Source organism: Lathamus discolor, chromosome 4 (genome assembly GCF_037157495.1).
Source record: "Lathamus discolor isolate bLatDis1 chromosome 4, bLatDis1.hap1, whole genome shotgun sequence".
Lineage (NCBI taxonomy): Eukaryota > Metazoa > Chordata > Aves > Psittaciformes > Psittacidae > Lathamus > Lathamus discolor.
Window position 1 is genome coordinate 42001882 of NC_088887.1, and position 23788 is coordinate 42025669.

Here is a 23788-nt window from a genome sequence, read left to right on the forward strand (position 1 = left end):
AAAATTTGAATTTAAATTTTACACCTTTGAATAAGATATAAAATTATTAAAAATATGTAATTAATTGCTTTTAAATCCTAAGTCGCATAAATAGGTCACTTCCAAACTGCTACACTTGCATACTTTCCATTTTCAAAGTCTGATATATTCCTGGTTTCTGTAATGTCATGCTCCAGGTTGTTCCAGTTGAGCTCAAGCAGAAAACATTAGCTACCCAAATGTTAAAGGATTAATGTATTCTTATCCAAAATGGATTATCACCCTCAACAATTCCTTTAAGTGGCAGCTTTGCAAACATTCCAGACAAGACGACACTGGAAAACTTTAAGAACTTAAAACTTGAAGCTCCAAATTGTGAATACTTACCAACTTCCTGTGAAGATTTAAGGATACCTAGATTGTCCCTCAGCCAACGAACAACAGCACCAGCTATTGCAACAGATCCCTGAAAGAAACCAAATCACTACATTAGGAGATGACAACTGATAGCTTCCTGTTCCTTTTTACAAGGCTGGAGAGGAAAAGTAGCTGTGGCCTCCAGCTGCAGGTTTACCGTGCCCCAAGAATGATCACAACCAAACCAAAAGTTTCTTGACAGCTGGAGACTGCCATGTAAAAGTGGCAGCCTGTTACACAGGCTTCATGTAGTAAATGGTATGTATTGCATGATTTTTGCTATGGGGGCAGTTACCATGACATTTCATAGAATCACAGAATAGAATCATAGAATAGTTAGGGTTGGAAAGGACCTCAAGATCATCTGGTTCCAACTCCCCTGCCATGGGCAGCGACACATCACACTAAACCATCCCACCCAAGGCTTTGTCCAACCTGGCCTTGAACACTGCCAGGGATGCAGCATTCACAACCTCCCTGGGCAACCCATTCCAGTACCTCACCCTTACAGAAAAGGATTTCTTCCTTATAGCCAGTCTAAACCTCCCCTATTTCAGTTTTAACCCATTACTCCTTGTCCTACCACTACAGTCCCTAATGAACAGTCCCTCTCCAGCATCCTTAGAGGCCCCCTTCAGATATTGGAAGGCTGCTATGAGGTCTCCATGCAGCCTTCACTTCTCCAGGCTGAACAGCCCCAACTTTCTCAGCCTGTCTTCATACGGGAGATTCTCCAGCCCCCTGATCATCCTCGTGGCCCTCCTCTGGACTTGTTCCAACAGTTCCATATCCTTTTTATGCTGAGGACACCAGAACTGCACACAATACTCCAAATGAGGTCTCACAAGAGCAGAGTAGAGGGGCAGGATCACCTCCTTCGACCTGCTGGTCACCCTCCTTTTGATGCAGCCCAGGATACGGTTGGCTTTCTGGGCTGCAAGTGCACACTGCCGGCTCATGTTCATGTTCTCATCGACCAGCAACCCCAAGTTCCTCTCTGCAGGGCTGCTCTGAATCTCTTCTCTGCCCAATCTGTAGCTGTGCCTGGGATTGCTCTGACCCAGGTGTAGGACCTTGCACTTGTCATGGTTAAACTTCATGAGGATGGCATCAGCCCACCTTATAAGCGTGTCAAGGTCCCTCTGGATGGCATTCCTTCCCTCCAGTGTATCAACCAAACCACACAGCTTGGTGTCATCGGCAAACTTGCTGAGGGCGCACTCAATGCCACTGTCCATGTCAGCGACAAAGATGTTGAACGAGACCAGTCCCAACACCGATCCCTGAGGGACACCACTCGTTACTGGTCTCCAGCCGGACATTGAGCCATTAACCACAACTCTTTGCATATGGCCATCCAGCCAGTTCTTTATCCACTGAGTGGTCCATCTATCAAACTGATATCTCTCCAATTTAGAGACAAGGATGTCATGTGGGACAGTGTTGAACGCTTTGCACAAGTCCAGGTAGATGACGTCAACTGCTTTACCCTTGTCCATCAGTTCTGTAGCCCCATCATAGAAAGCCACCAAATTGGTCAGGCAGGATTTCCCCTTAGTGAAGCCATGCTGGCTGTCACCAAGCACCTTGTTGTTTTTCATGTGCCTTAGCATGCCTTCCAGGAGAATCTGCTCCAAGATTTTACCAGGCACAGAGGTGAGACTGACTGGTCTATAGTTCCTTGGGTCCCCTTCTTGAAAATGGGGGTTATATTTCCCTTTTTCCAGTCATCGGGAACTTCACCTGACTGCCATGATTTTTCAAATATGATGGCCAGTGTCTTAGCAACTTCATTTGCCAGCTCCTTCAGGACTGTGGATGGATTTCATCAGGTCCCATGGACTTGTGTTCATTCAGATTTTTAAGATGGTCTCAAACCAGATCCTCTCGTACAGTGGGCCCAAGGTCTCCATCCTCACAATCCCTGCGTCTGCCTTCCAAGACTTGGGTGGTGTGGTCAGAGCCTTTGCCAGTGAAGACCGAGGCAAAGAAGTCATTGAGAACCTCAGCCTTCTCCAAATCCTGTGTAGTCAGTTGTCCTGATACCTTCTGGAGGGGGCGTACGTTGTCCCTAGTCTGTTTTTTATTCGGTATGTACCTATAGAATCCCTTCCTGTTATCCTTAACAGGACTTCCTATGCAGACTTCTTGTCTATCTAATTTAGGTCTTCTCCTGAACATACCATTATGAGGTCCAGTAGCCTCATCCTTCTTTTTCTGACAAATTGAGATTTTTATGCTTTGATTTGAAAATACAAGACAGATGTCTAGAACTTAAATACAAATGATGAGATAGAAATGTAGGTACTTGTATGTGCCAGCAAAATTGCTCTGTTGCCTCAGTGAACAGCCCTGAATGGCTCCATCGTCTTATAGATAAACGCCATGGATTCCATCTCATTCCAAAGTCCAAATGGTTTTCTCTACAAGTCAGTCTCAAGTCTACTAGACTAACCTTCAGTAAAATGGAGCGGCACCATATTTGCATCCAAAGCCACTGCTAGAAGGAGCAGAAGTGTTTTCTAACTAGCTAGCTATACTACAATTACAAGATACGGCACTGATGAAAAGAAAAGGCTGAATCCACATTTTTTGCCTCGGTGTAGTATCTATACCAGCAGATTGTAGATGATTCTAGCATGGATAAGGGAGAAAAGATGCTTAATATCTTCTGCTGAAGCCATTTCTTCAGACAGTAACGTTAAAGACTTGGAGATGAAGAAGCAAAGTACACATGCTCATGCTTCAGCATGCAGAAATACAAATGACTCTCGGGATGGTTTCAGTTATTGCTTTAAGAACATGTGTTAAAAATAAAACAAACCTCTCATACCCCCACACAAAATGAAAACCCCAATGTTTGCCAGAACATGGCAAATGCAAGATCAGCTTTCCTTAGGAAAGGAAAAGGAAAGGTACACAGACTCCTACATCTTAGAAAAGTACTGTAAGCCACAAACTGTTCTCCCAGCGAAGAAAATCCTGTGTGTCTGTCTGTTTCACATGGAAAATGTAGGCTTTGTACAAAAGCTTAATGTCAGCAGAGAATACAGTATGCATGTTTTAACTATTAGATCAAGCCCACTAAGGAACACAGACGGAATTGTTCTGTTATTCCCAATGAAGGTTTGGTGGCAAATAGGTACTCAGCTAATCTGTGCTTCAGAAACGGAGCTTTAGAGCAATGAACTCTGAAATTAAAGTAAAAATCCAATTTTCTACAGGATTTGGATGTCCTCAGGGTTGTGTGGAGAACTGAAGAACTAAATTCTGGAAGTAGGTACTTAAGTCTCAGTAGGTAAAAAAATGGTCAATTTTTAGAGGCTTCTTGCCCCAGAAATTTGATTTAGATTTTTAAAAGAAGTTTTAGCAATCATGCCCTGAAAATATAAGTGATGAAATGTAGACATATTTTTACTAGATTACATGATACAGATTGGAGATAAGGCTAACCAAAACCACACACAAGCCTTGAGGCACACAAGCTAAAACAAAATTATTTTTATTTCCATGCAACTGAAGATAACGTAAGATACTAGAGAAGTAAACAAAACCATGTATCACTACAAAAAGGAATAATTACTGGACTTACCTCTAGTGCATAACAAACAGGTTTGTCTCTGCCCAGTTTGTAGGCTATTGTGGTTAGAAGACCATGCTCAGAAAACACAGACTAAATGGGGAAGGGGGAAAGAAAAGACAAAGCATGAACAGAGACAGAAAATAGTTAAATAAAAATATCCAAATTATAATAAACAAGAGACAAAACCTCCAAAGGAAAAAAAATAAAAAGGGAAGGTTTAAACAATGTAAATTATCAGACACTCTAAATGAACACCTAAGATAGATGCCTCAGATTATTGGTGTTAACTCTCATTTCTATAAGCTGCCTTAGATCTTTCTAGCCTCCTCATAATAAAGAACTGGGGTCTTTAGAAGGAGGTGTGAATGAGAAGTAAGGCAAAGCTTCGCATTTTTTATTCAACTGCAAAGAAACAATGGGACAAAATGAATGGAAGAAATAAAAAAGCCAACACAAAGAGAAAAGCATGTGGTTAAGTAATAAAACACTCAGCACTTCTGATATTAAGAAACGTATCCAAGGAAAGAGCAAGAAAACCGCTATGAAAAGTGGGGGTTTTTTGAAACTTAAGGAGCTAGGAAATGGAGTCTTACTGAAACACCTTGAATAAATTATTCCTTTGTATTCTTTCAGATTTCAGCATACGCTTTTCCTTACCTCTAGCAATAAAACTGTTTTTAACAAGAAAGGCTAACACACGGTTGTACTCCAGAGGTTAAATAAAGATTGTAAAATAAAAAGTGAACTAAAAAAATGCAACTGACCTTCTGACCTGTATTGCACAACAAGAAACATCCTGTTCCATACCTAGCATGAAAGCAAAGACAAGTTAAAACCAGGATGTTTAAAGAATAACCTGTTACTGTAATTCATGAATCTGTGACTCCTCTTTGTAGAGCCAAGACACTACTTTTTGCCTCTTGACAGTTATGTTACCATTAACTGATGATAAAATCATCCTCAAAAAAGTTGACTTAAATGCAGTCTGCAGCTGAAAAATCCAGTCCCAAGTCTCTCTGTGACTATTTCTTGAATAATACTTGATCAAGGATTAGTACAGCTGAAAATGAAAGTGTGAATTCCTCTTTGGTGGCAGTGTTTACCGACTTCAGTTTAAAATGATTATGAAAGCTACTTAATAAAATAAATATTTCACAATACTAAATTCAAGCTTTTAAAGGGAAAAATTAAAGAAATTTTGTTCCTGTCATTCAAAGACTGCATCACCTATATGTGTATACACATACATATAAGAACACAAATTAATAAAATTTAATTGCTTATAATCCACTGTAACTTCTAAGAAATTACTAGTTCCCTACCTTCTTAATACACTGAAAATTAATAGCTTAAAATAGTATTGAGATAGTCTTCAGTTATATTTGGAGAGAAAAATAGTAAAGCAATAACATAAACAGGTTAACCCTTCCCCCCCCCCCCAGTCTTGTTTTTACCATTTTGTTTAGCTGTATGGGTGGGGTTTTGTTTTGTTGCTGTTGGTTTGGGGTTTTTCTTCTCAAAAAGTCTCTTGCATTATAAAAGTTTTTCTTATAAAAATACTTTGTGACAGCATTATTTAGAACCACGTTTGTTTTACTAAAACACAAGGCCACTAACTATTACATTGATGCATAAATATAAAAGATAAAGTGAAGGTTAATTAGCAACAAGTATAGATTAATGTGCAATTAAATCTGTGAAAGTGCCATACTGTGTATGTACCTACATGCTCAGTTAAGCACATGGCTGTAAATGGAACAGTAAGCCATTTAATCAGAGAGCTTCTACTCGAATGTTTGATTACACCAGTTGCCCGATTTAACTGACCATCTCTTCTAACATGAGGCTCTACACTGAGCTAGACACAGAAGCAAAACTAAGGAATGCAACCGAAATGAACCTTTCCTGTCTAGCAAGGATGAGGGGTATGTGTCATTCAAGTCCCTGCAATCTAACTCACACGGCCACTATTTTATACGAAAGTCAGGACACTCTTTACTTTGTAGGTCAATAGAGTCAAAAGGTAGAGCTGTAGTTATGGGGTAAACACAAAAGCATTTGGCAGTTAGCTTCAAAGAGAACATAATATTAAACTCAAAACTAAACAGTGTGTTTATTTTCTACTTTCACAATAACTTACGTATTTTTTGCCTGCCCATCTTGAAAACACATTTGCCCAACAAGAGCAGCAGACTGGTCACCCAAGCACTGAAAACAGAGGTTTGGTGATTTTTTAGCAAATGTCTGCAACATCGATCACATGCATGAAAAAGAACATGAACAGATGAACTTTAATCTACTAGGAGAACGCAGGTAATTGGAAGTGAGGAGAAATCTGCAAAGAGAGCCTGTGCTTTTTACTACTCTTCCGTTTATAAGAACTGCAAATGAAATGTGTCATGCTACTTATGGTGAACAATTTAAAGAAGTAAAAATAAAAATCTACTATCTTTGTGCGTATTGTATTGAAAAAAGCTGAGAATCTGCTCAGCATTTCTGGATTATGTATATGCTGAACTCTTTCTATATATATAAAGCCGGGCTTCTTTCCATTTTGTAATGTTACTCACTTAGAGATCCTAAGTTTGCAACAGCACTACACACACGCATTAAAGCCGTCAGCTGTATTTCCACAGCCAGACCATAACTTAATATTGAAGAATCTAGTCAATTAATAATTCAACTTAGAAAGTTTAGTTCACGATTAACACGAAGTAAAAAAATATCAACTTAATTTGTAGCAGGATTCCCCCATGTTAAAGCTTTTCCCAGTGATATGTTCATGCAGAAAACGGATCTTATCCCAGAATCTGAATTGAAGGAGGACTTACCCCAGAAATTGGTACACCTGTCAAAGCTCCGGATTTCTGATTCACAAAGAGAGAAAGAAAAGCTCCAAATTAGCTTTCCATTATTACAGTTGAAGACAATGAAAAAGAAGCTAAACTTTTAATGCTCAAAGGAAAAGAAAGAAGGGTCATGTAAGCAACATGGTTCAGTTCGGGTATGCAATGGACTTCAGCTTAATAAGGCTCGTGATTATAACACTGAAAACCAGCAGGAAATTCACAGCTCTACCTAATGCCACCTCAACAGTTCTTAACACAAATTTTGTTGAAATCAAAGTGGACAGAAAATTAGGTTCAGTGTTATCTGTGCAATCAGTGTCAAGTGTAAAATGCAAAAGTGCAAAATGGTAAAGTGGACAGAAAAAAGTGGTTGTGATGACACACTAAGAAAAAACAGACACCTCATTTAACACACATTTTAAGTCTCATATAGAATTTTTCCAAACATTACCACGTAGTTTTTTAGTTATATTTTTGCAACAGATATCATAAGAAACTTATATCCTCACAATTTTTACTTTTTTCTGTAACCTGTTTCTTTGTGCAATTGTGAAAATCCATTTGCAGTGAACCCATGCAAGTGCATTTCCAATACAAATCTTTTTTCTTTAATTCTCATTTTTAATTAACTGGCTTTAGGTAATTGAGTTTATAAATGCATTAAAAACCCCTGCCTGAATCTGATATTTCACTATAACAGAATGAATGTTTGTAGACAGAATGGCCCGCTTTTCTCATTTATAAAACAAGACATTTGACAGCCAGTAGCTGCATTTTTTACTTCACCATAAAAAGATATATTTAACAGCCTGCAAATTAAGGCAAACGCATACATCAAGATTACATTTTAGAAACAACTTTGGCATGAACTCTAATTGTAGTATCTCAAATTTGGAAATACCTGCCAAATTTATTGGTCTAGGAAGTGTGTTTTTACTAATCCTTAAACCAGTGGACATGCACAGCATCTGAACAGAATGGATAAGATGTAGGTGGTCAGCCTAACGGAAGCCTCTACTCACCAGGCTAGGACAGATTTTCTACAGTCAGCAAAAGGAAGAAAAAGAAAAAAAAAATAAAAATGGAAGGAAAGGGGAAGAGAAACAAAAGTTCACATTTAAAGTGACCAGCAATAGTGTTTCAGTTGCCAGGTTTCCATGCTGTTTGCATTTACCTCTCTCATTCAGCTTAATACAACTAACTCTCATCCTACCTTCACATTATTAACAGTCAACAATGACTTCTAGTGGTGTCTTCATTAACAGATTAGTAAACATACTTACATGCCAGGCAAGTTAGAATTATATTTTAAATAAAATTCTCATAACTTGTCTTAATTATAAAATTATCTTCTATGTTCTTAGTAAACAACAGAGCAAACTACCAAGAATGCAAAATCACAACATCCAGTTTATCTGATTCTGAAACTAATAAATTAGATGCCAATGTATCAGAACAGTTGGTGCTGCATTAAAGTAAACTTGAAACCTCAGTCACTTGATAACAATGAATGATTTACTCCTAATATTCACACCTGCACTGGAAAGCAGTGTGATTAAAAAAAAAGGATTAAAATGACATATTCCAAAATATGTTTTGATTGAGTGCTGTGTAAATATACACAGCAAAAGAAGTTTGTTTTTCAAAAAGAAAGCAACCTAAGGTGTCACTTGTGATTTTCCAGTTCATAAAACCTGATTAATCTTGCCCTTGGTTATATGGAAATAAGACATCACACATCTTGTCCAGTCTTCTTAGATCATGAAGTCTTCTATGGTGTCTTTCATCATTTCTTTTCAGAAGTAAAAATACTATGCTCTAATAACAATCTCATTCTTTCAATGTACTGATTAAACATAGCATTCTGAAAAGTACTTTTTAAATCAGTAAGTAACTCTAATAAAAAAATAAAACTTTTATCCTTACAAAAAACTTCTCCCATCTTGTTTTGTCTATTTGATAGTTAGAAAACAAGAAATATTCAACTTTATTTAATATTAAACAATAGATAACACACTAATCATTAATTAAACAATACTGGTCTAGAAAAAGCCATTAGTCTCACTCTATACAAACTCTGACAAATCTATATTGATATAGTCATATTTTTACAAGATTAACTTCACACAAGAAAACATACCATCAGGCCATAAATCTCAGAGGAGCTTCGTACTTTTGGGAGTATTTCCATAGGAATATCAAAGAACCTGAACACAATACAAAATAATTTATATATATGTGGTCAGTGCTAAAGCAGAAAGCATTTTGCATTTATTTTCTTAAATATGTTAAAGCTCAAAAAAAAAAAAAATCCATAAAAGGAACTTTGACTTCTAGAACTTAACCCATCACTGTGTTTTTCCATTTGTTACAGTACATGACACTGATTTCTGGAGTAATTATGGAGTAAACCAGTGGAGACCTCACAGCAGCCTTCCAGTATCTGAAGTGGGGCTATAGGGATGCTGGACTCTTCATTAGGGACTGTAGTGATAGGACAAGGGGGAATGGGTTAAAACTTAAATAGGGGAAGTTTAGATTGGCTATAAGGAAGAAGTTCTTTACTGTAAGGGTGGTGAGGCACTGGAATGGGTTGCTCAGGGAAGTTGTGAATGCTCCATCCCTGGCGGTGTTCAAGGCTAGGCTGAACAGAGCCTTGGGTGACATGGTTTAGTGGGAGGTGTCCCTGGCCATGGCATGGGGCCTGGAACCAGATGATCTTAAGTTCCTTTCCAACCCTAACTATTCTATGATTCTATATATTTGAATATTTTGAAGACATATGCAACTCTTTCATGTGGGAAGTCATTCCTCTTACAGCAGTATCTTTATAATATTGTTGTAAATAAATTTAAATTTAAAATACACTATCATTGTAAATGACTTACAAATCTGATTAAGGTATAAAGAAACTATTAAATGTCATTGTTTCCATGAAACAGTCTTCCACCTACAGAAAAAATCTGCTACTTTTAATTAATCTAGGCTGTTGCAATTTGGACATCTGGAGAAAAATTAACTACTACTACTAATATAATTTGCTAACAGTAAATGCAAGAGTAACTGCCAATCTTAGTCTAGATAAAGAGGTTCTTACTCTTAAATTAATCTCTTCACACAACACTTACAGAATCTATTTAAATAACAGCATTACTGAAAAACTGAGCTTACTGGCAGAGCTCAGGATCCCATTCCAAGGAATGAATGTTGAACAACATCGTTCTGCTGGCATTGGTTACGTCTGTACAGTGAACACCTCCATTCTTTCCACCTGTCAAACTCTGAACAAAAAATATATTAACACTATTGACCAAGCAAAGATAGAAATTAAAAAAAAAAAAAATAGAAAAATCTGAATTCACAGTGTTGTCAGCTTGGAACTGGGATTTCTGATATTTTTCCAACTAAAGAGGCAGACCTGTTACAATGGAACAAAGTCACAAGAGGTTACAACAGTAGGGTTACAACAGTACCTCCTGGATTCTTATATTGCAAAGGTGGCTGATGCACCTTTCTGAAGTCTGAGGCTTTTCCAAAAGCATGAGCAAAATCTAACAGCAACCTATGAACGGTAAACTACATATAAGCATCGACCAAAAAAAAAAAAAAAGTAATAAAGGGACAATAAAAACTTCATCTAGTAAGATTTACCGCATGACACCTTGTCTCTAAACTGGAGAGACATCAATCTGGTGAATGGACCACTCAGTGGATAAAGAATGGGCTGGATGGCCACACACAGAGAGTTGTGGTCAATGACTCAATGTACAGCTGAAGACCAGTACTAAGTGGTGTCCCTGAGGGGTTGGTGTTGGGACCGGTCTTGTTCAACGTTTGTCAGTGACATGAACAGTGGGATTGAGCGCGCCCTCAGCAAGTTTGCCAACGACACTAAGTTAAGTGGTTCAATTGATACGCTGGAGGGAAGGGATGCCAGCCAGAGGGACCTTGATGTGCTTGAGAGGTGAGACAATGCCAGCCTCATGAAGTTCAACCAAGCCAAGCGCAAGGTCCTACACCTTGGTCAGAGCAATCCCAGGCACAGCTACAGGTTGAGCTAAGAAGACATTCAAAGCAGCCCTGCGGAGAAGGACTTGGGGATGTTGGTTTACGAGAAACTTAACATGAGCCAGCAGCACGCTCTCACAGACCAGAAAGCCAACTGTATCCTGGGCTGCACTACAAAGAGCATGACCAGCAGGTCAAAGGAGGTGATCCTGCCCCTCTACTCTGCTCTCGTGAGACCCCACGTGGAGTACTGTGTGCAGTTCTGGTGTCCTCAACATAAAAAAAGACACGGAGATGTTGGAACAAGTCCAGAGGAGGGCCACGAGGATGATCAGGGGACTGGAGCACCTCCCATATGAAGACAGGCTGAGAAAGTTGGGGTTGTTCAGCCTGGAGAAGAGAAGGCTGCATTGAGACCTCACAGCTGCCTTCCAGTATCTGAAGGGGGCCTATAAGGATGCTGGGGAGGGACTGTTCATTAGGGACTGTAGTGATAGGACAAGGGGGAATGGGTTAAAACTCAAAGAGAAGAAATTCAGATGACATATAAGGATACAGTTCTTTACTGTAAGGGTGGTGAGGCACTGAAATGCGTTGCCCAGGGAAGTTGTGAATGCTCCATCCCTGGCAGTTTCAAGGCCAGGTTGGATGGAATCTTGGGTGACATGGTTTAGTGTGTTGTGTCCTTGCCCACGGCAGGGGGGCTGGAACTAGATGATCTTAAGGTCCTTTCCAACCCTAACTATTCTATGATTCTATGGAATTTTAATGGCATTTCTGTAGCGGCTTGTATTCACATTACTGTGTGATCACTGGGCATCATATGTCACAGTACATTGCACAGGAATTTGTATGATATGGAAATTAATTTTAAAAAGAGTGATAATAAACTCACAGATACATACCCATATAAGCCATGAGTCAATAGTCCCAAACATAGCTCTTCCATCACCAACTGCTTGCTTAATTTCTTCCACATTATCCAAAAGCCATCGAAGTTTCACTGCACTAAAATAAGTGCTAAGTGGAAGACCAGTCCTAAACTTTAAAATAAAATTAAAAAATCACCTAAACACTGTAAAAGTATCTTTTCCATTAATACTGTAATTATATGGAAAAATGGTGATTGTAAGTGAAAAACCAAAGACACAAAACTGGGAGAAATTGCACAAACTTGTTATTTAGATGAGTACTAACCATACGATATACAAGTCTGAAAATATAAACAAATGATCAGTGCATTAATGGACAAAGATTAAAGCTGATCTAAATGCAAGTCAAAGATCATTTATGTGGAAATAGTTGTTTGCAGAAGTCCTGTCTTATCTAGGACAACCCCATATGACTAGACAGCAAGTAATGATAACAAAAATGAGCAGCACAACACAGAAAAGGTGGAATTTGTATTCAACTGAAAATCATATACGCTTTTATGCTTTTTGACATCCATTTCCTGCCTACTGGAAAACATACATATGGAAAATATATACAATTTATACAGTCAATCAAGGAAAATATAAATCAAAGAATTGTGACACCTTTTTTACATATAACCACATATGACAAAAGAATGAATTTGCTTTCTATGAACTATCTTCCCAGTTCTCAGATTGGCTGCAATTGATTTCATTAAGTCATGAGAAAGGATAACAATTTTTCATCAATAAATTACTTTCCAAATGTTGTTGATTTTTTTTTACTTCCTGTTAATTTTTGTGTGTGATGTTTACTTACCATTGGATAGCACATGATTAAGTCTCACAAAAGATTACTTATTTAACTTCTGTACTGAGATATGTAAGGAGTGTTAACCACTTCTTTTGAGGAAAATAAACATTTTCCAGTCTCGGATTGGTGTACAGCGTTATGCACATCTCTTATTATTTGACAAGCTAAAAAGGGACTAGAAGCTCCAACTGATTTACTGTGTTTTGGGGAATTTTAAGCACCCATCTCAAAACGTTATATACTGTAGCAGTAAGAGTTGAGCTACAATTTAACTGTTCTGGAATATGTCTTACCTTAAAAAAGGATTTGTTTTTTCCTGGAATTTTTTTAAGAAGACGGTCAACTGTTGCCTGGGTTCTCAGGTCAAGCCACACTGAAACCATTAATAAATTAACAGATTAACTGGTTTAATACAGGAGAAGTGAGATGTACAAGCTTATTCTACAAAACCAGAGTTCTTGCCAGTAAACTGCTGATTTTTTTTTTTTAGCTTTTCATGTAATTAGAACAATACTGTATTGCCATTGTATTTTAAATGAACTGTTGTAAAAATTGAAAATGGTCAGATAAACTCATTGATTTAGAAGAACAAACAACTTGAGAAATCAAATATGATTTTCCACATAATAGGATATATACTTTTCTCTTTTCGAGCACAAGAAAATTATTAATACTACCTTGTTTACAGCAGATGACTGTCAATAAACTGAGAGGTTAAAACAAATAGTAGGCTGATTATTTACTACACCTATGAAAACTTTGAACTTAAGTGCGACAGAGTTATCAAGGTACAGCTGGGCTTAAGATAAAACTGTATAAGATAAAGCTGCTTAAGATAAAGCAGCACAGATTTGAATACAGAAGAGTGCTGTTTTTTCAATGATACTATGCTACTGCTGACAAACTGAAAAGCTAAGGTAAGTTAGAAGTAAAACTTGAAAGCAATCAGATTTCATTAAACCTACTTAATGTGTTTTTCATGGGAAGTCAAATCAAAAGTATCCTGAAAATGTAGTAAGCTCCTTCACTTAAAAGGAAGTGATCTGGCATAACTCAGAGCTTCATTACATGCCAGGGATGTACAAAACCACTCAGGAATACTGTTTTTTTTTAAATCACGTAAAGTGATTTATTAAGTAATCATTCTAACAGAATAGTCTGTTTTGTTTTTTTTTTAATTGCACTGGTATATACAAATACATATTTTATGACACAGACATCAAAAAATAAAAGAAGTTAATAAGCTTGGCCACAATGAGATCTGCACAGGAAGAAAGGAAAGCATTTTTTCACAACATGCTCATTTTATGGTATTACATAATTAAAAAGTAGAGTAGTTACCGATAGCATTATAAAGAGGTTCTCCAGTTGTCTTGTCCCAAACCACTGTTGTTTCTCTCTGATTGCTGACTCCAATGGCTTTAAGACAAAATGGAAAGAAGTATCCTTTTCAGAAGGTTTGTTTACCCCTTTTGGGTGGTGAGTGAGGAAAGGGATATGCAGAGAGGATGGTGGTATTGGTAAGGAGAAGAGGAAAGTAAATGGGAAAGCTTCCAACTTTTTCATGTTATAATCTAGAAATATTACTTTGAAAACCTCATCATTCAACTTTTGCTGCTTAACCTATGTGCTCTAAATTTTCTTTTTTTTTACACAAACTGAGACAGCAACAACACTGACAGGGAAACTTGGTTTTCCCAATGAGTCCTAATTTAAACTTCAGAATTTCTTTACTTGTTCTGCTGAGCCTACTTTGTAGACTCTGCATTGCTAAACTAAACGAAGAACTTACTTATTTTCTCATTATTCCTCCCAAACTGCTCTCAATTCCAATTCAACATTTCCTTCGAAACCAGCACGTTCTGCCACCCTTCTTATTTATTGACTTAAAAACTAGAGTCTTAGTTGCTCAACCGTAAGTACGTTAAAGCCCTCAGTTAACCTTAAGTAGTAGATGAGGCCCTTAGCAACATGGTTTAGTGGTGGACTTGGCAGTCCTGAGGTAATGGTAGGACTTGATGATCTTAAAGGTCTTTTCCAACCTAAATGATTCTATGATTTTATGAATACCTTTTATATTAGTGATGTCTATGTTCAGTTGTTGCAGTTTCTCACAGGTCTTTTCCACACATTCATGGACAGAACTTAATATTTCCTTTGGATCTTGTTCCACCCATCTTTAACAAAGAGTAAACACCATTTAATAAAAATGCAAAAAAATTACATTTAGGGAAAAAAAAGAAATTTTCAGTCTGAAAACAACAGCTGAGCATTTGACAAAATCATAACTACTAGGTATGCTTTACATATCTAGAAAAACAGCAATGAATTTCAAACCCTTTTTAAACAGTAAACTGTATTTTCACAACAAAAAACTACAGAAAACAAAGATTTTTTCTTTTGCTTTGTTCTATACAGAAGGCTTTGGCAGCAAATGCTAGGTCAGCTAAGAACAATCAATCAAATAAAACCACTTCATATACTAAGCAATATATATGAACTAAGTTGAAAACTATGAGTAAAGTGTGAAAATGACCAGCTTTACCACTTTAAATGAGACTTTAAGTCTTGTTTAAGCTTTAGTTGTAAACTTTAAAGTTTAAACTTCAAATATGTTAGTGAGCTTTAGCAGTAAAAGACTAATTATTTTTAGTTTACATAACTCTGACCACCTACCAGACACCTTGAGTGAGGTTTTTTATACCATTTTTTCTATCACAGTCTTTCGTAGCAGATACTGTGTTCTTAGTTATTATTAATCAACTTCAGTGTTGATCATTCATAGTTAAATATATAAGCTCTACAAAAATGTACACAAATGAAAAATCACAGAAAATTCATACCCTTCTTTTGGGAATTTCTGCACTATCTCAACTTGATGGTGACTCAAGAGCTCTGATGTTTTTGCATTAAAAACCTGAAAATAAATTACAACAACAATATTTTCTATGAGCACAGAAGTTTAAACAACAATAAATTAACATTTATTCTTTTGAACACATACAGTGTCCTTATAGTTAATAGTAATTTTCTATCATCAACCCACATATCCATGTAACCTCAGTTCCGATATATAAATTGTAGTAACTAAAGTATGCAAAGAATATTTTGGTAAGCTATGCTGTCAATTATAACTGCTTTTAGGAATAGTGATTTTAAGAGAAAGACAATTGCATAGTTTAGAAATCACAAAAGGAACTAAATGGTGAAGAAAGACAAAGCACTTAGAACCCATTTTATTTCAAAACTACAACTACAGAGTTCATGAACAGTCTGACAAGAAAAGAATGTCACTGCAGCAGCACAATACGCTAAAAAACAAACAAACAAACAAAAAAAAACAATCCTGAAGAAAAGTGACTTACATTTGGATATACTACCAGAAAAAAAAACAGCAGAGTATAGAATCCTAACGACTATACTAATGGCTATTCTTAAGGAATCACAAGTTAGAAGCTCTGCCTTGAAGTAGAAGCTCAGCTAGCATATATAATGTTCTTCATTAACCATCAGTGAACTGTTTCCAAAAGTAACTGACTGTAGCCAAGCTAAGATGTCACACAGTAAACCATCCAACTCAAGTGTACAATGGGCAAGCAAGCATAACTGACTGGGCTATGAAGATGTTCTTGTGAAAATGTCTTTTTCTCATTAGCACCACGCATAATCTTTTGCTTGAAGAATGTTCAGGGACCTAGAAAGTAAAATTTAACAGCAGACACAGGTGAACAGCAGAACGTGCCAGTAGGACACTATCCTATCTTTTTGTGGCAAGCGGAGGAGGGTCAGATTTAAAAAACACTCTCATGCTAAGGGTACAAAATTCCATTATACCTATCCACCCTCTAGGATACAACTGCATCTTTTCTAGGCTTCCCTGTCAACTCTTTTCTCATTCCACAAATGTTAGGAATTGCTCTTAAAGCTTGTAATCCATGAACTCTTGATTTCATTTAGATAGTACAGTTTACTCTGAAAGTATTAGAACAATCCTGACAAAAAGCAGATGAAGTTTTAGTTCTCCAGTTTCTTGGAAACCTTAAAGTGTATCTTTAAAATGAAAATTTGAGGTTTAGAAACATTCTAGTTATATATTAGAATAATAGAATAATTCAGGCTGAAGGGGACCTTGTGAGATCTCTAGTGCAACCTCCTCCTCAAAGCAGGGTCAGCTATGAGATTAGACCATATTGCTCAAGGACTTTTTTGACACAGGTCTTGAAAACTTCAAAGGACAGCAAAAGCACAACCTCTGGAAAATTATACTAAAAGCTAAATTTTCCCCTCCTCTACCCAGAAAAGAAGTTTTGAAAAGATACATTTTCATCATTCTCTGTTATCAGTTGGAAAGCTTACATACAAAACGCACCACTGTATTCTTCCTACCACATTTACTTATCTGTGTTTCATCTACCAGCTGAGGCTTGATATTAAGCTACCCTAATGAAAGGATAAGCTCTGTCAGGAAACCATGTTTGGAAGGAACTCATATAATGGGATAGGGGTCTTAAAACACTATCAAATTTAGTTAAAAGGAGACATAAAGTTTTACATGTATGCAGCAAGACTTTTTTTACTTGAAATTGCCTTTCTGCCAAAAGCCCAGTAACATTTACTAAGTTTTTTATAATAAAGATAGAAAGATAGAAGACTTTATTGAACTGGCATGCGTCTGACCTACTAACAGTGTAAAATATAATTTGGCTGATCATTCACCATTAATCATTCACTAGTTCTTGAAACAGAAGGCAGTGCATAAGGATTCCTACTGTTAGCAGGAAATAAATACAATCGGACAAGGTCATTCATTGAACCTGGAGTGTGGGACCCACATATAATAAAGCATGAAGCTCTAGCACACCAAAGGTTTTTAACTCCTTCTAAGCAAGCTGTTCTAACAGCAATACATTCTCAACAGAAGTGGTAACACTACAAACGCCTAGATCTTTTCATGCCCATAGAGAACTAGGTAAACACACGCTCCACATCACAAACAAAACCGCAAACTTTGACATCCTCAACAAAATCAGCAGACACTCCCTGCACCTCACGGCAAGGGATTAAAAAGTTTCACTGGGAACAATACCATATTCCACAGAGATAAATAGAATCCTGATACACAAAAGGATGACAAACATAAATGGGTCATCATATTTGAACCTAGAAGATTATAAAATAGGGAATATACATAGAACAAAAGGGACCTCCCCTCTTTCCCTGCCCACCCCTCAACAAAAAATATTGCCAAAACTCAAAAAAATCTGTCCTTGTTTCTCTCTGACAGTAGTGTGAGAGAGAAAGATAGGTGACAATAAGTATGAGTAATTCAGAGGTTAGTACATTTTTGTTGGAAAAGGTTTGAAGCATATTTCTGTTACTACTTTTGTTCCTTTCATATTCATTAAGAACTGGTTCCAATTTATGATATTGATCTCTCTCTTCTGGAAGTAGGGGAAGACAAAGTGTGTCTTGCCTTAATTTTATCAGCAGTAGTCACAAAAGAATTGTCTAGGCTACTGGACATGTAGAGGTATCTTGAACAGAGATGATTTCATGAAAGGCAGTGAAAACCACCTGATACGTACTGCATTATCTGGTGAGAGATTGAGGAAAAAAATAAATAACACAGTCCTTCAACTCCCAATAACTTATCATACAAAGAATTAAAGCTTGAGCCTTAAATCTCAAGAGCAGAGAGAAGACAGACATACTTAGCTGTGCTGTAGGTAAGCACGCACAAGGGCTGATCTTTACGAGGTCTATAACATAACAGATGGCATCATATGTAGGGGTGCAGAGAGCTGCATGGTATTACATTGAGTCTTTATTATCTTAGTGAAAAGGAATTCAGATCAACCAGTTGTAATATTTTCCAAAGATGAAAATAAATATGAGACAAACAGAAACATGAGGCTTATGGAATTCAAGCAAGAAGCTGCACAGCTGAAAAGATGATAGTGAAAAGAGATTTTAGAAGTAACTTTTTACTACTCTCAAGCTTTGCCATGTAACTCTTCCTGGAGAAAAGCTACTTCTGTTGGTGTATGCTGTATCTTCATGACCTTTTGTTAAGCTGAAACAGCTATAGCAAACAAGCTCCTAGCTAGAGTTCTGAAACTGCATTGAAATAAACCCAACTGGGGGAAGGATGACAAACAATAATCCTACCTTTAGCACTTTACTTAGCAGGCAGGCAGAAATTATGAAAAAGTTTAACAAATTTCCCAGAAACTATCCTGCTTGGAAGGCTCCTGATGAACAGATCTCCCTCCTCCCCCTCCACTTCAAGCAGGTGCCTCTTCCCTCCTGTGGGAATAAAAAGCAAACCTGCAATGTACTTGAAGTGATAAAAGCTAAAAGCTAGGAAAAAACTGAAATATTTGCAATATTTTTAACCCTTCTTGTTAGCTATACAATCAAGCTTTGCCTTCTCCCCCAAAATGTCACATTATTTCAGTAGAGGGGTGAAGCAGATTTCCCTCTGAAGGTAAGCTTAATGGGTACTAAGTTTTTCCTTATCTAAAACCAGGTTTTGTTTTCTGAAAAGAATGCCGACAGTGTGATACAGCTTTATTTCAATGTTTCTTTTGAAATGGGTGGGAAAAAAAATTGGGGCTGACTGACAAAGCTAGAACTTGAAGTACTGTACATGTACGTGACTGTATGTGTACTTCACTGAATACTTTTATTCTTCTTGCTCCTGGATAAAATGCCAGATGTTACTCAGCAAATACCTTTCAAGAGATCAGCCAGTGGTTAGGCTAACCATTAGCTCATGATCCAAGGGCTTTTGGCAAAAGAAGTTACAATGGATTTTTATTATACAATTCTTGAATAAAATGGAAAATGAGAGATGGAAATATTTGATGAAAATATTTGGCAAAACATCTAGACCAGACTTTAGTCACCTGGGTACACCTGTTTAGCCTACTCAATTTATTTTCCTGCTTGGTATCTTAAAGAAAATGAGCCTTAAGCAACTGCACTGCTTTAAGCACTGCACTCTCCCTGGTAACTGAATCTCTCATGCAGACTCAACACAACAGAAAAGTTGAGATCTCAAATCTCAAAAATAATTACAGTTCATTTTGCAAAAGCAAGCAGTTTAGCAAAAAAAAAAAAAAAAAAAAAAATATCCAAATAAGGGTTCCCAGAGGGTAAAACTACAGCATAAGTTTAAACTGTATGTATGTTGTGTGTGAGAGGCAAGGATAAATAAGTGGCAGTAGCAGAAATGCAGCTTCGTTCTGGTGCTTCTTTATCATCTGTGCTCATACAGCCTTAATCACATAAGCAGGAGAACGTCTCAAAACATGTGTCCATACACAAAATAATTAATTCTGTAAGGAATCTCTAGGGGTTGTCTAGCCTGACCCACTGCTCAGGTAAGCTTAAATTTAAAGTTAGACCAGGTTGTTAAGGGCTTTTGCTAGTCAAATGTTGAGTATCTGCAAGGAGGAAAATTCCACAGGCCTTCTGGGGCCCTGATCCAGAGCCCCTCATAGTGAAATATTTCTTCCTTACATCTATCTGAAACTTCACTTGCTGCAACTTGTGTTCATTGCCTGTTGTATTTTCTGTGCACATCTAACAAAATGCTTGTTCTGTGTTCTCTACAAGATGTGGTTTGATAGCTGAAGACACTCTTACACTTCCCTGTGAAGAAACAGCCCCTTATCTCTCTCAACCTCTCCTTGCCTGCTTTGTGCTGCAGCTCTGTGACCATGTTAGTGACCCCCTGCTGGACGAAATCAAGTTCTTCAGACTCTCTCTGCCTCTGGGGGAGTCAAAACCACAGTGTTCTAGATTCTGCCTCCCAAGTGCCACACAGATGGCAATAATTACTTCTTTGATCCACAGTCTGCACTTTCCCTAATGTGGTTAATCTTCACCAGCACAGGAACACACTGCTCGCTTCTATTGAACTTGCTTGTAAAGCAGGCACCCAGGTCCTTTTGCACCAAGCTGCTCCTTAGCCTTCTGTCCCAAGTGCTGAACTTCGTTGAACTTCGGCTTCTGCCAGGCCACTTCTCCAACTGGAATGCCAATTAACTGTTCCTCCCGTCTGTGGTGATCTGCAAACTTGAGAGGGCATTCCACCCCATCCCCCAGGCTGTTAATACTATGGGCTACCACAGTATTTTCTTTGCTGTGGAACACCACTTGTAAACTGGCACCTGTAATTGTAAATTTAGACTCTGAACTGTTGACACTATCCTTCAGCCCCACAGGACCTGCCAGTTTCTCACCCAGTCATCTTTAACCTGGTCAAAACTGTATGTCTTCCATTTTAAAAAACAAGGTAACAGTTGTACTGGATAGACATGTGCAAAGTAACCAGCATTTTCATTTTTACTGATGACTTGGTGAAGATGAAAATTGTTGGAAGCATTAGAGAAAAAAAAAATAATGTAGAGAGATTAAGAGAAAAAGGTATGGAAAACAACTAATACAGTAGAAGATACAGAGGCAACAACAGAGCCAAGAAAACAACTTGGGCAAACCACATTACCTTTTGGTTTCAAACATTTGAAAGCCAAGTCTCTCTTCTAAGTGTGGCAATCTCTTCCCAGCACAGAATTCTCCAGATACATGTTATTATCTGAATGCCTGATGCAGCTTGTAGCAAATCCACGCACAGTTTTCCCTCTCCTTCCCCTTACCCCATGTTTTGATTTAATTTAGTGATGGTGTATCTTTTTTGCTCAAATTCACTTAACTTTATTATCATTATAGTTTGGTCACTGCCAAACTGAAGACAACATTGTATTTTGAAATGAACTGAGAAACTGGGACGGATACAAGAATAATTCAAGATTGACAGACACAATACACTTTAAAAAATAAATAAATAAGTAAAAAAGATGGCATTTGTGTAAGCACCTGAATCCTTGAACAGAGGCAAAATACCTAATGTAGACAGAAAAAGCTCCCAACTGCATATAATCCACTGATGAATGTATCTAGTGCAAGAAATTCCTTGTTAGAAGAACTTGTAAAAATACTGATAAGAAGAGCTTGAGTATAAATTTAAAGCTTGCTGTGTCACTTTTGGTTCTACTAATGTTAACCTCTTATGATAAGAAAAAAGTTAACCTTGCATACACATAAAGCAGATAGAGTTTATCTTCACGTGTTAAAGGAAACTTCTCCAAATTCTTTCCCAAAAGGACTCCTGACTGGCATGCAAGATAGCCTGCTGGTGTCATTTGTCAGTTTGGAGTTTCCCTCCACTCCCAGATCTGTGTTTTGTCACTTGACAATCCCATGAAGGTCGTGATATTGAGTAATAATGGTAACACAGGTCAAGAAGATATTCTAGTCTCCAGCTTCATGAAAGAACATACCACATGGGGAAAGCATTGAAAAAAACCCTAAACCCCCCACAAAACCAAACAAACCACACAAACACACACACACACACACACAAACAAACACAAACACACACACACACACACACACACACACACACAAAACAAAAAAAGGGCAAGATAAAACATTCCTCTTCCCAGCTGATCACATTTGGCAGCATTTTGTATCTAGTCATTCTCTACTCCATTTCTACAGTGGAATTATCAGTGGGATCTAAATCAAATCACTATGATTTACTGACTCAGCAACAGGTCATTCATAGAGATTTGCATGCAGGAAGTTTGTAAGTTTCATATATAATAGCAACATAAGGTACTTTCTATTGCATAATAGAGAAATAATTAGATCCTTAAACTAAAGGGCTTATATAGGCTATTATTATTATATTAATCAGCCCATTCTTAAAGAAACTATCTTCCTCCAGAGTTTAAACAAGATCACCCCTCATAAGGTGTACAAGTTCAGACACCTGAATACCTACAGTGTTCAGGACACATTAAGGTTGTAGCCTCTGGAACCGCAGCAGTCAGCTGAATACCTACAGTGTTCAGGACACATTGACATTAAGGTTGTAGCCTCCAGAACTGCAGCAGTCATTCCAACAGGCCCAAGTAGGTTTCAGAGGGGAACGCAGCAGAGTCATTGCACTGCCTGAACACTGCTAGCTAATCACAGTCACTCAACTCACGCGTATCTATTTCTCCAGTGCCTGTGCACCTTGTCCATTTAACTTCAGGGCGACAGACCTTTCAGATTTAAAATACAGCCTGCTCGAAGCAGCAGGATTTTGCAGCCCCCTCCATCAGCACCCAGAAACGCTGCCCTCTCCTTTGCTCTGCGGCCGGGAGGGCACCGCCCGCTCCCCTCCGCTCCCCACGGTACGGGCAGCGCTGCTCGCCCCTCAGGGCGGCGGGAAGGCGACGGGGGTCCTACCGCCGGGGGACACTGCCGCCCGGCAGCTCCTCACCCCCGCGTCCACCGGCGCTCGCTTCCTCTGGCGGCGCGGTGGCCCCGGCCCACCAGGGGACAGAGGGAGCCGGTGCAGGGCGGGAGACAGGAGCCGTGGCGCGGCCCCGAGAGGCCCTCTCCCCCTGCCCTTCTCCAAGGGCACAGAAGAGGCCGGAGGGGCCCCGCGAGGATGCAGGACCGGCAGCTCCTCCGGGCCGCCGCCTGCACCCCGTACGCCTCTGCGCCTCGGGGGCCGCCGCAAGCCCCGCGATGTGCTCACCAGGAAGCGAGTGGAGCTGGTGCCCTGATCGATGGAGCCCACCAGTGGCCCCAGCATCATCCGGTTGGACGCGGCCATGAGTCCCGCTCCGCCACCCGTTGGGCCCCCTCAGCAGACGGGCACCGGCCGCGCTAACACCGCCTACCGGCTCGCGGCGCGTGGCTGGAGGGGTGAAGCCGGCGGGGGGGGCGGGCCGGGGGGCGCTGCCGCGCGTATTGTCAGCCCGCAGCCAATCAGCGCTCGGGGCGCGGCGGGGGCGGACGGGGGAGGGCGGGGCCGGGAGCGCAGGAAGTCGGCCAACATTGCAGGGCGGGGGAGTGGGCGGGGCTACGTGGCGGAGCCGTTGGCGTAAGGGGAGCGCCGGGCCGGGCGCGGGGGGTGCTGCCTCACGGAGGGCAGCTCCCGTTGCCGGGGTTCTTCCGCGGGCTGGACGTAGTTCCCTGGGGAGCCTGCGGGCGAGGTGCCGGGGCACCGGTCCGCGGGCATTCCTGTGCTGCCGCGGTGAAACCCTTTTGGCTCGCAATAGGCGAGAGAGGAAAGAAACCCCTCCCGGTCCCGGCTGGCTTTCACGGTGTGGCCGGCGGCGTTACCTCTCTGAGGCGGGGTCCAGCCGCAGAGGGTGAG

General features: G+C 39.2%; 1 protein-coding gene across 8 annotated transcripts in view; it reads right to left on the minus strand.

Moving 5' to 3' along the window:
* Positions 1–23332, minus strand: part of GK (glycerol kinase) — a 42788-nt gene extending 19456 nt beyond the window's left edge. For 7 of the 8 annotated variants that reach the window (XM_065677239.1, XM_065677234.1, XM_065677240.1 and 4 more), the window contains exons 1-13: positions 23165–23332; positions 15408–15481; positions 14635–14741; positions 13906–13983; positions 12858–12937; positions 11742–11879; positions 10000–10109; positions 8969–9035; positions 6811–6846; positions 6120–6187; positions 4744–4786; positions 3989–4069; positions 367–445 (exon numbers count right to left, since the gene is read on the minus strand). In XM_065677239.1, coding sequence (XP_065533311.1) covers positions 367–445; positions 3989–4069; positions 4744–4786; positions 6120–6187; positions 6811–6846; positions 8969–9035; positions 10000–10109; positions 11742–11879; positions 12858–12937; positions 13906–13983; positions 14635–14741; positions 15408–15481; positions 23165–23242 — 1039 coding nt within the window. In that variant the 5' untranslated portion in view covers positions 23243–23332. The remainder of the gene's footprint in view (positions 1–366; positions 446–3988; positions 4070–4743; positions 4787–6119; positions 6188–6810; positions 6847–8968; positions 9036–9999; positions 10110–11741; positions 11880–12857; positions 12938–13905; positions 13984–14634; positions 14742–15407; positions 15482–23164) is intronic. The other variant, XM_065677241.1, reaches the window with a different exon arrangement.
* Between the last annotated feature and the right edge of the window lie 456 nt (positions 23333–23788).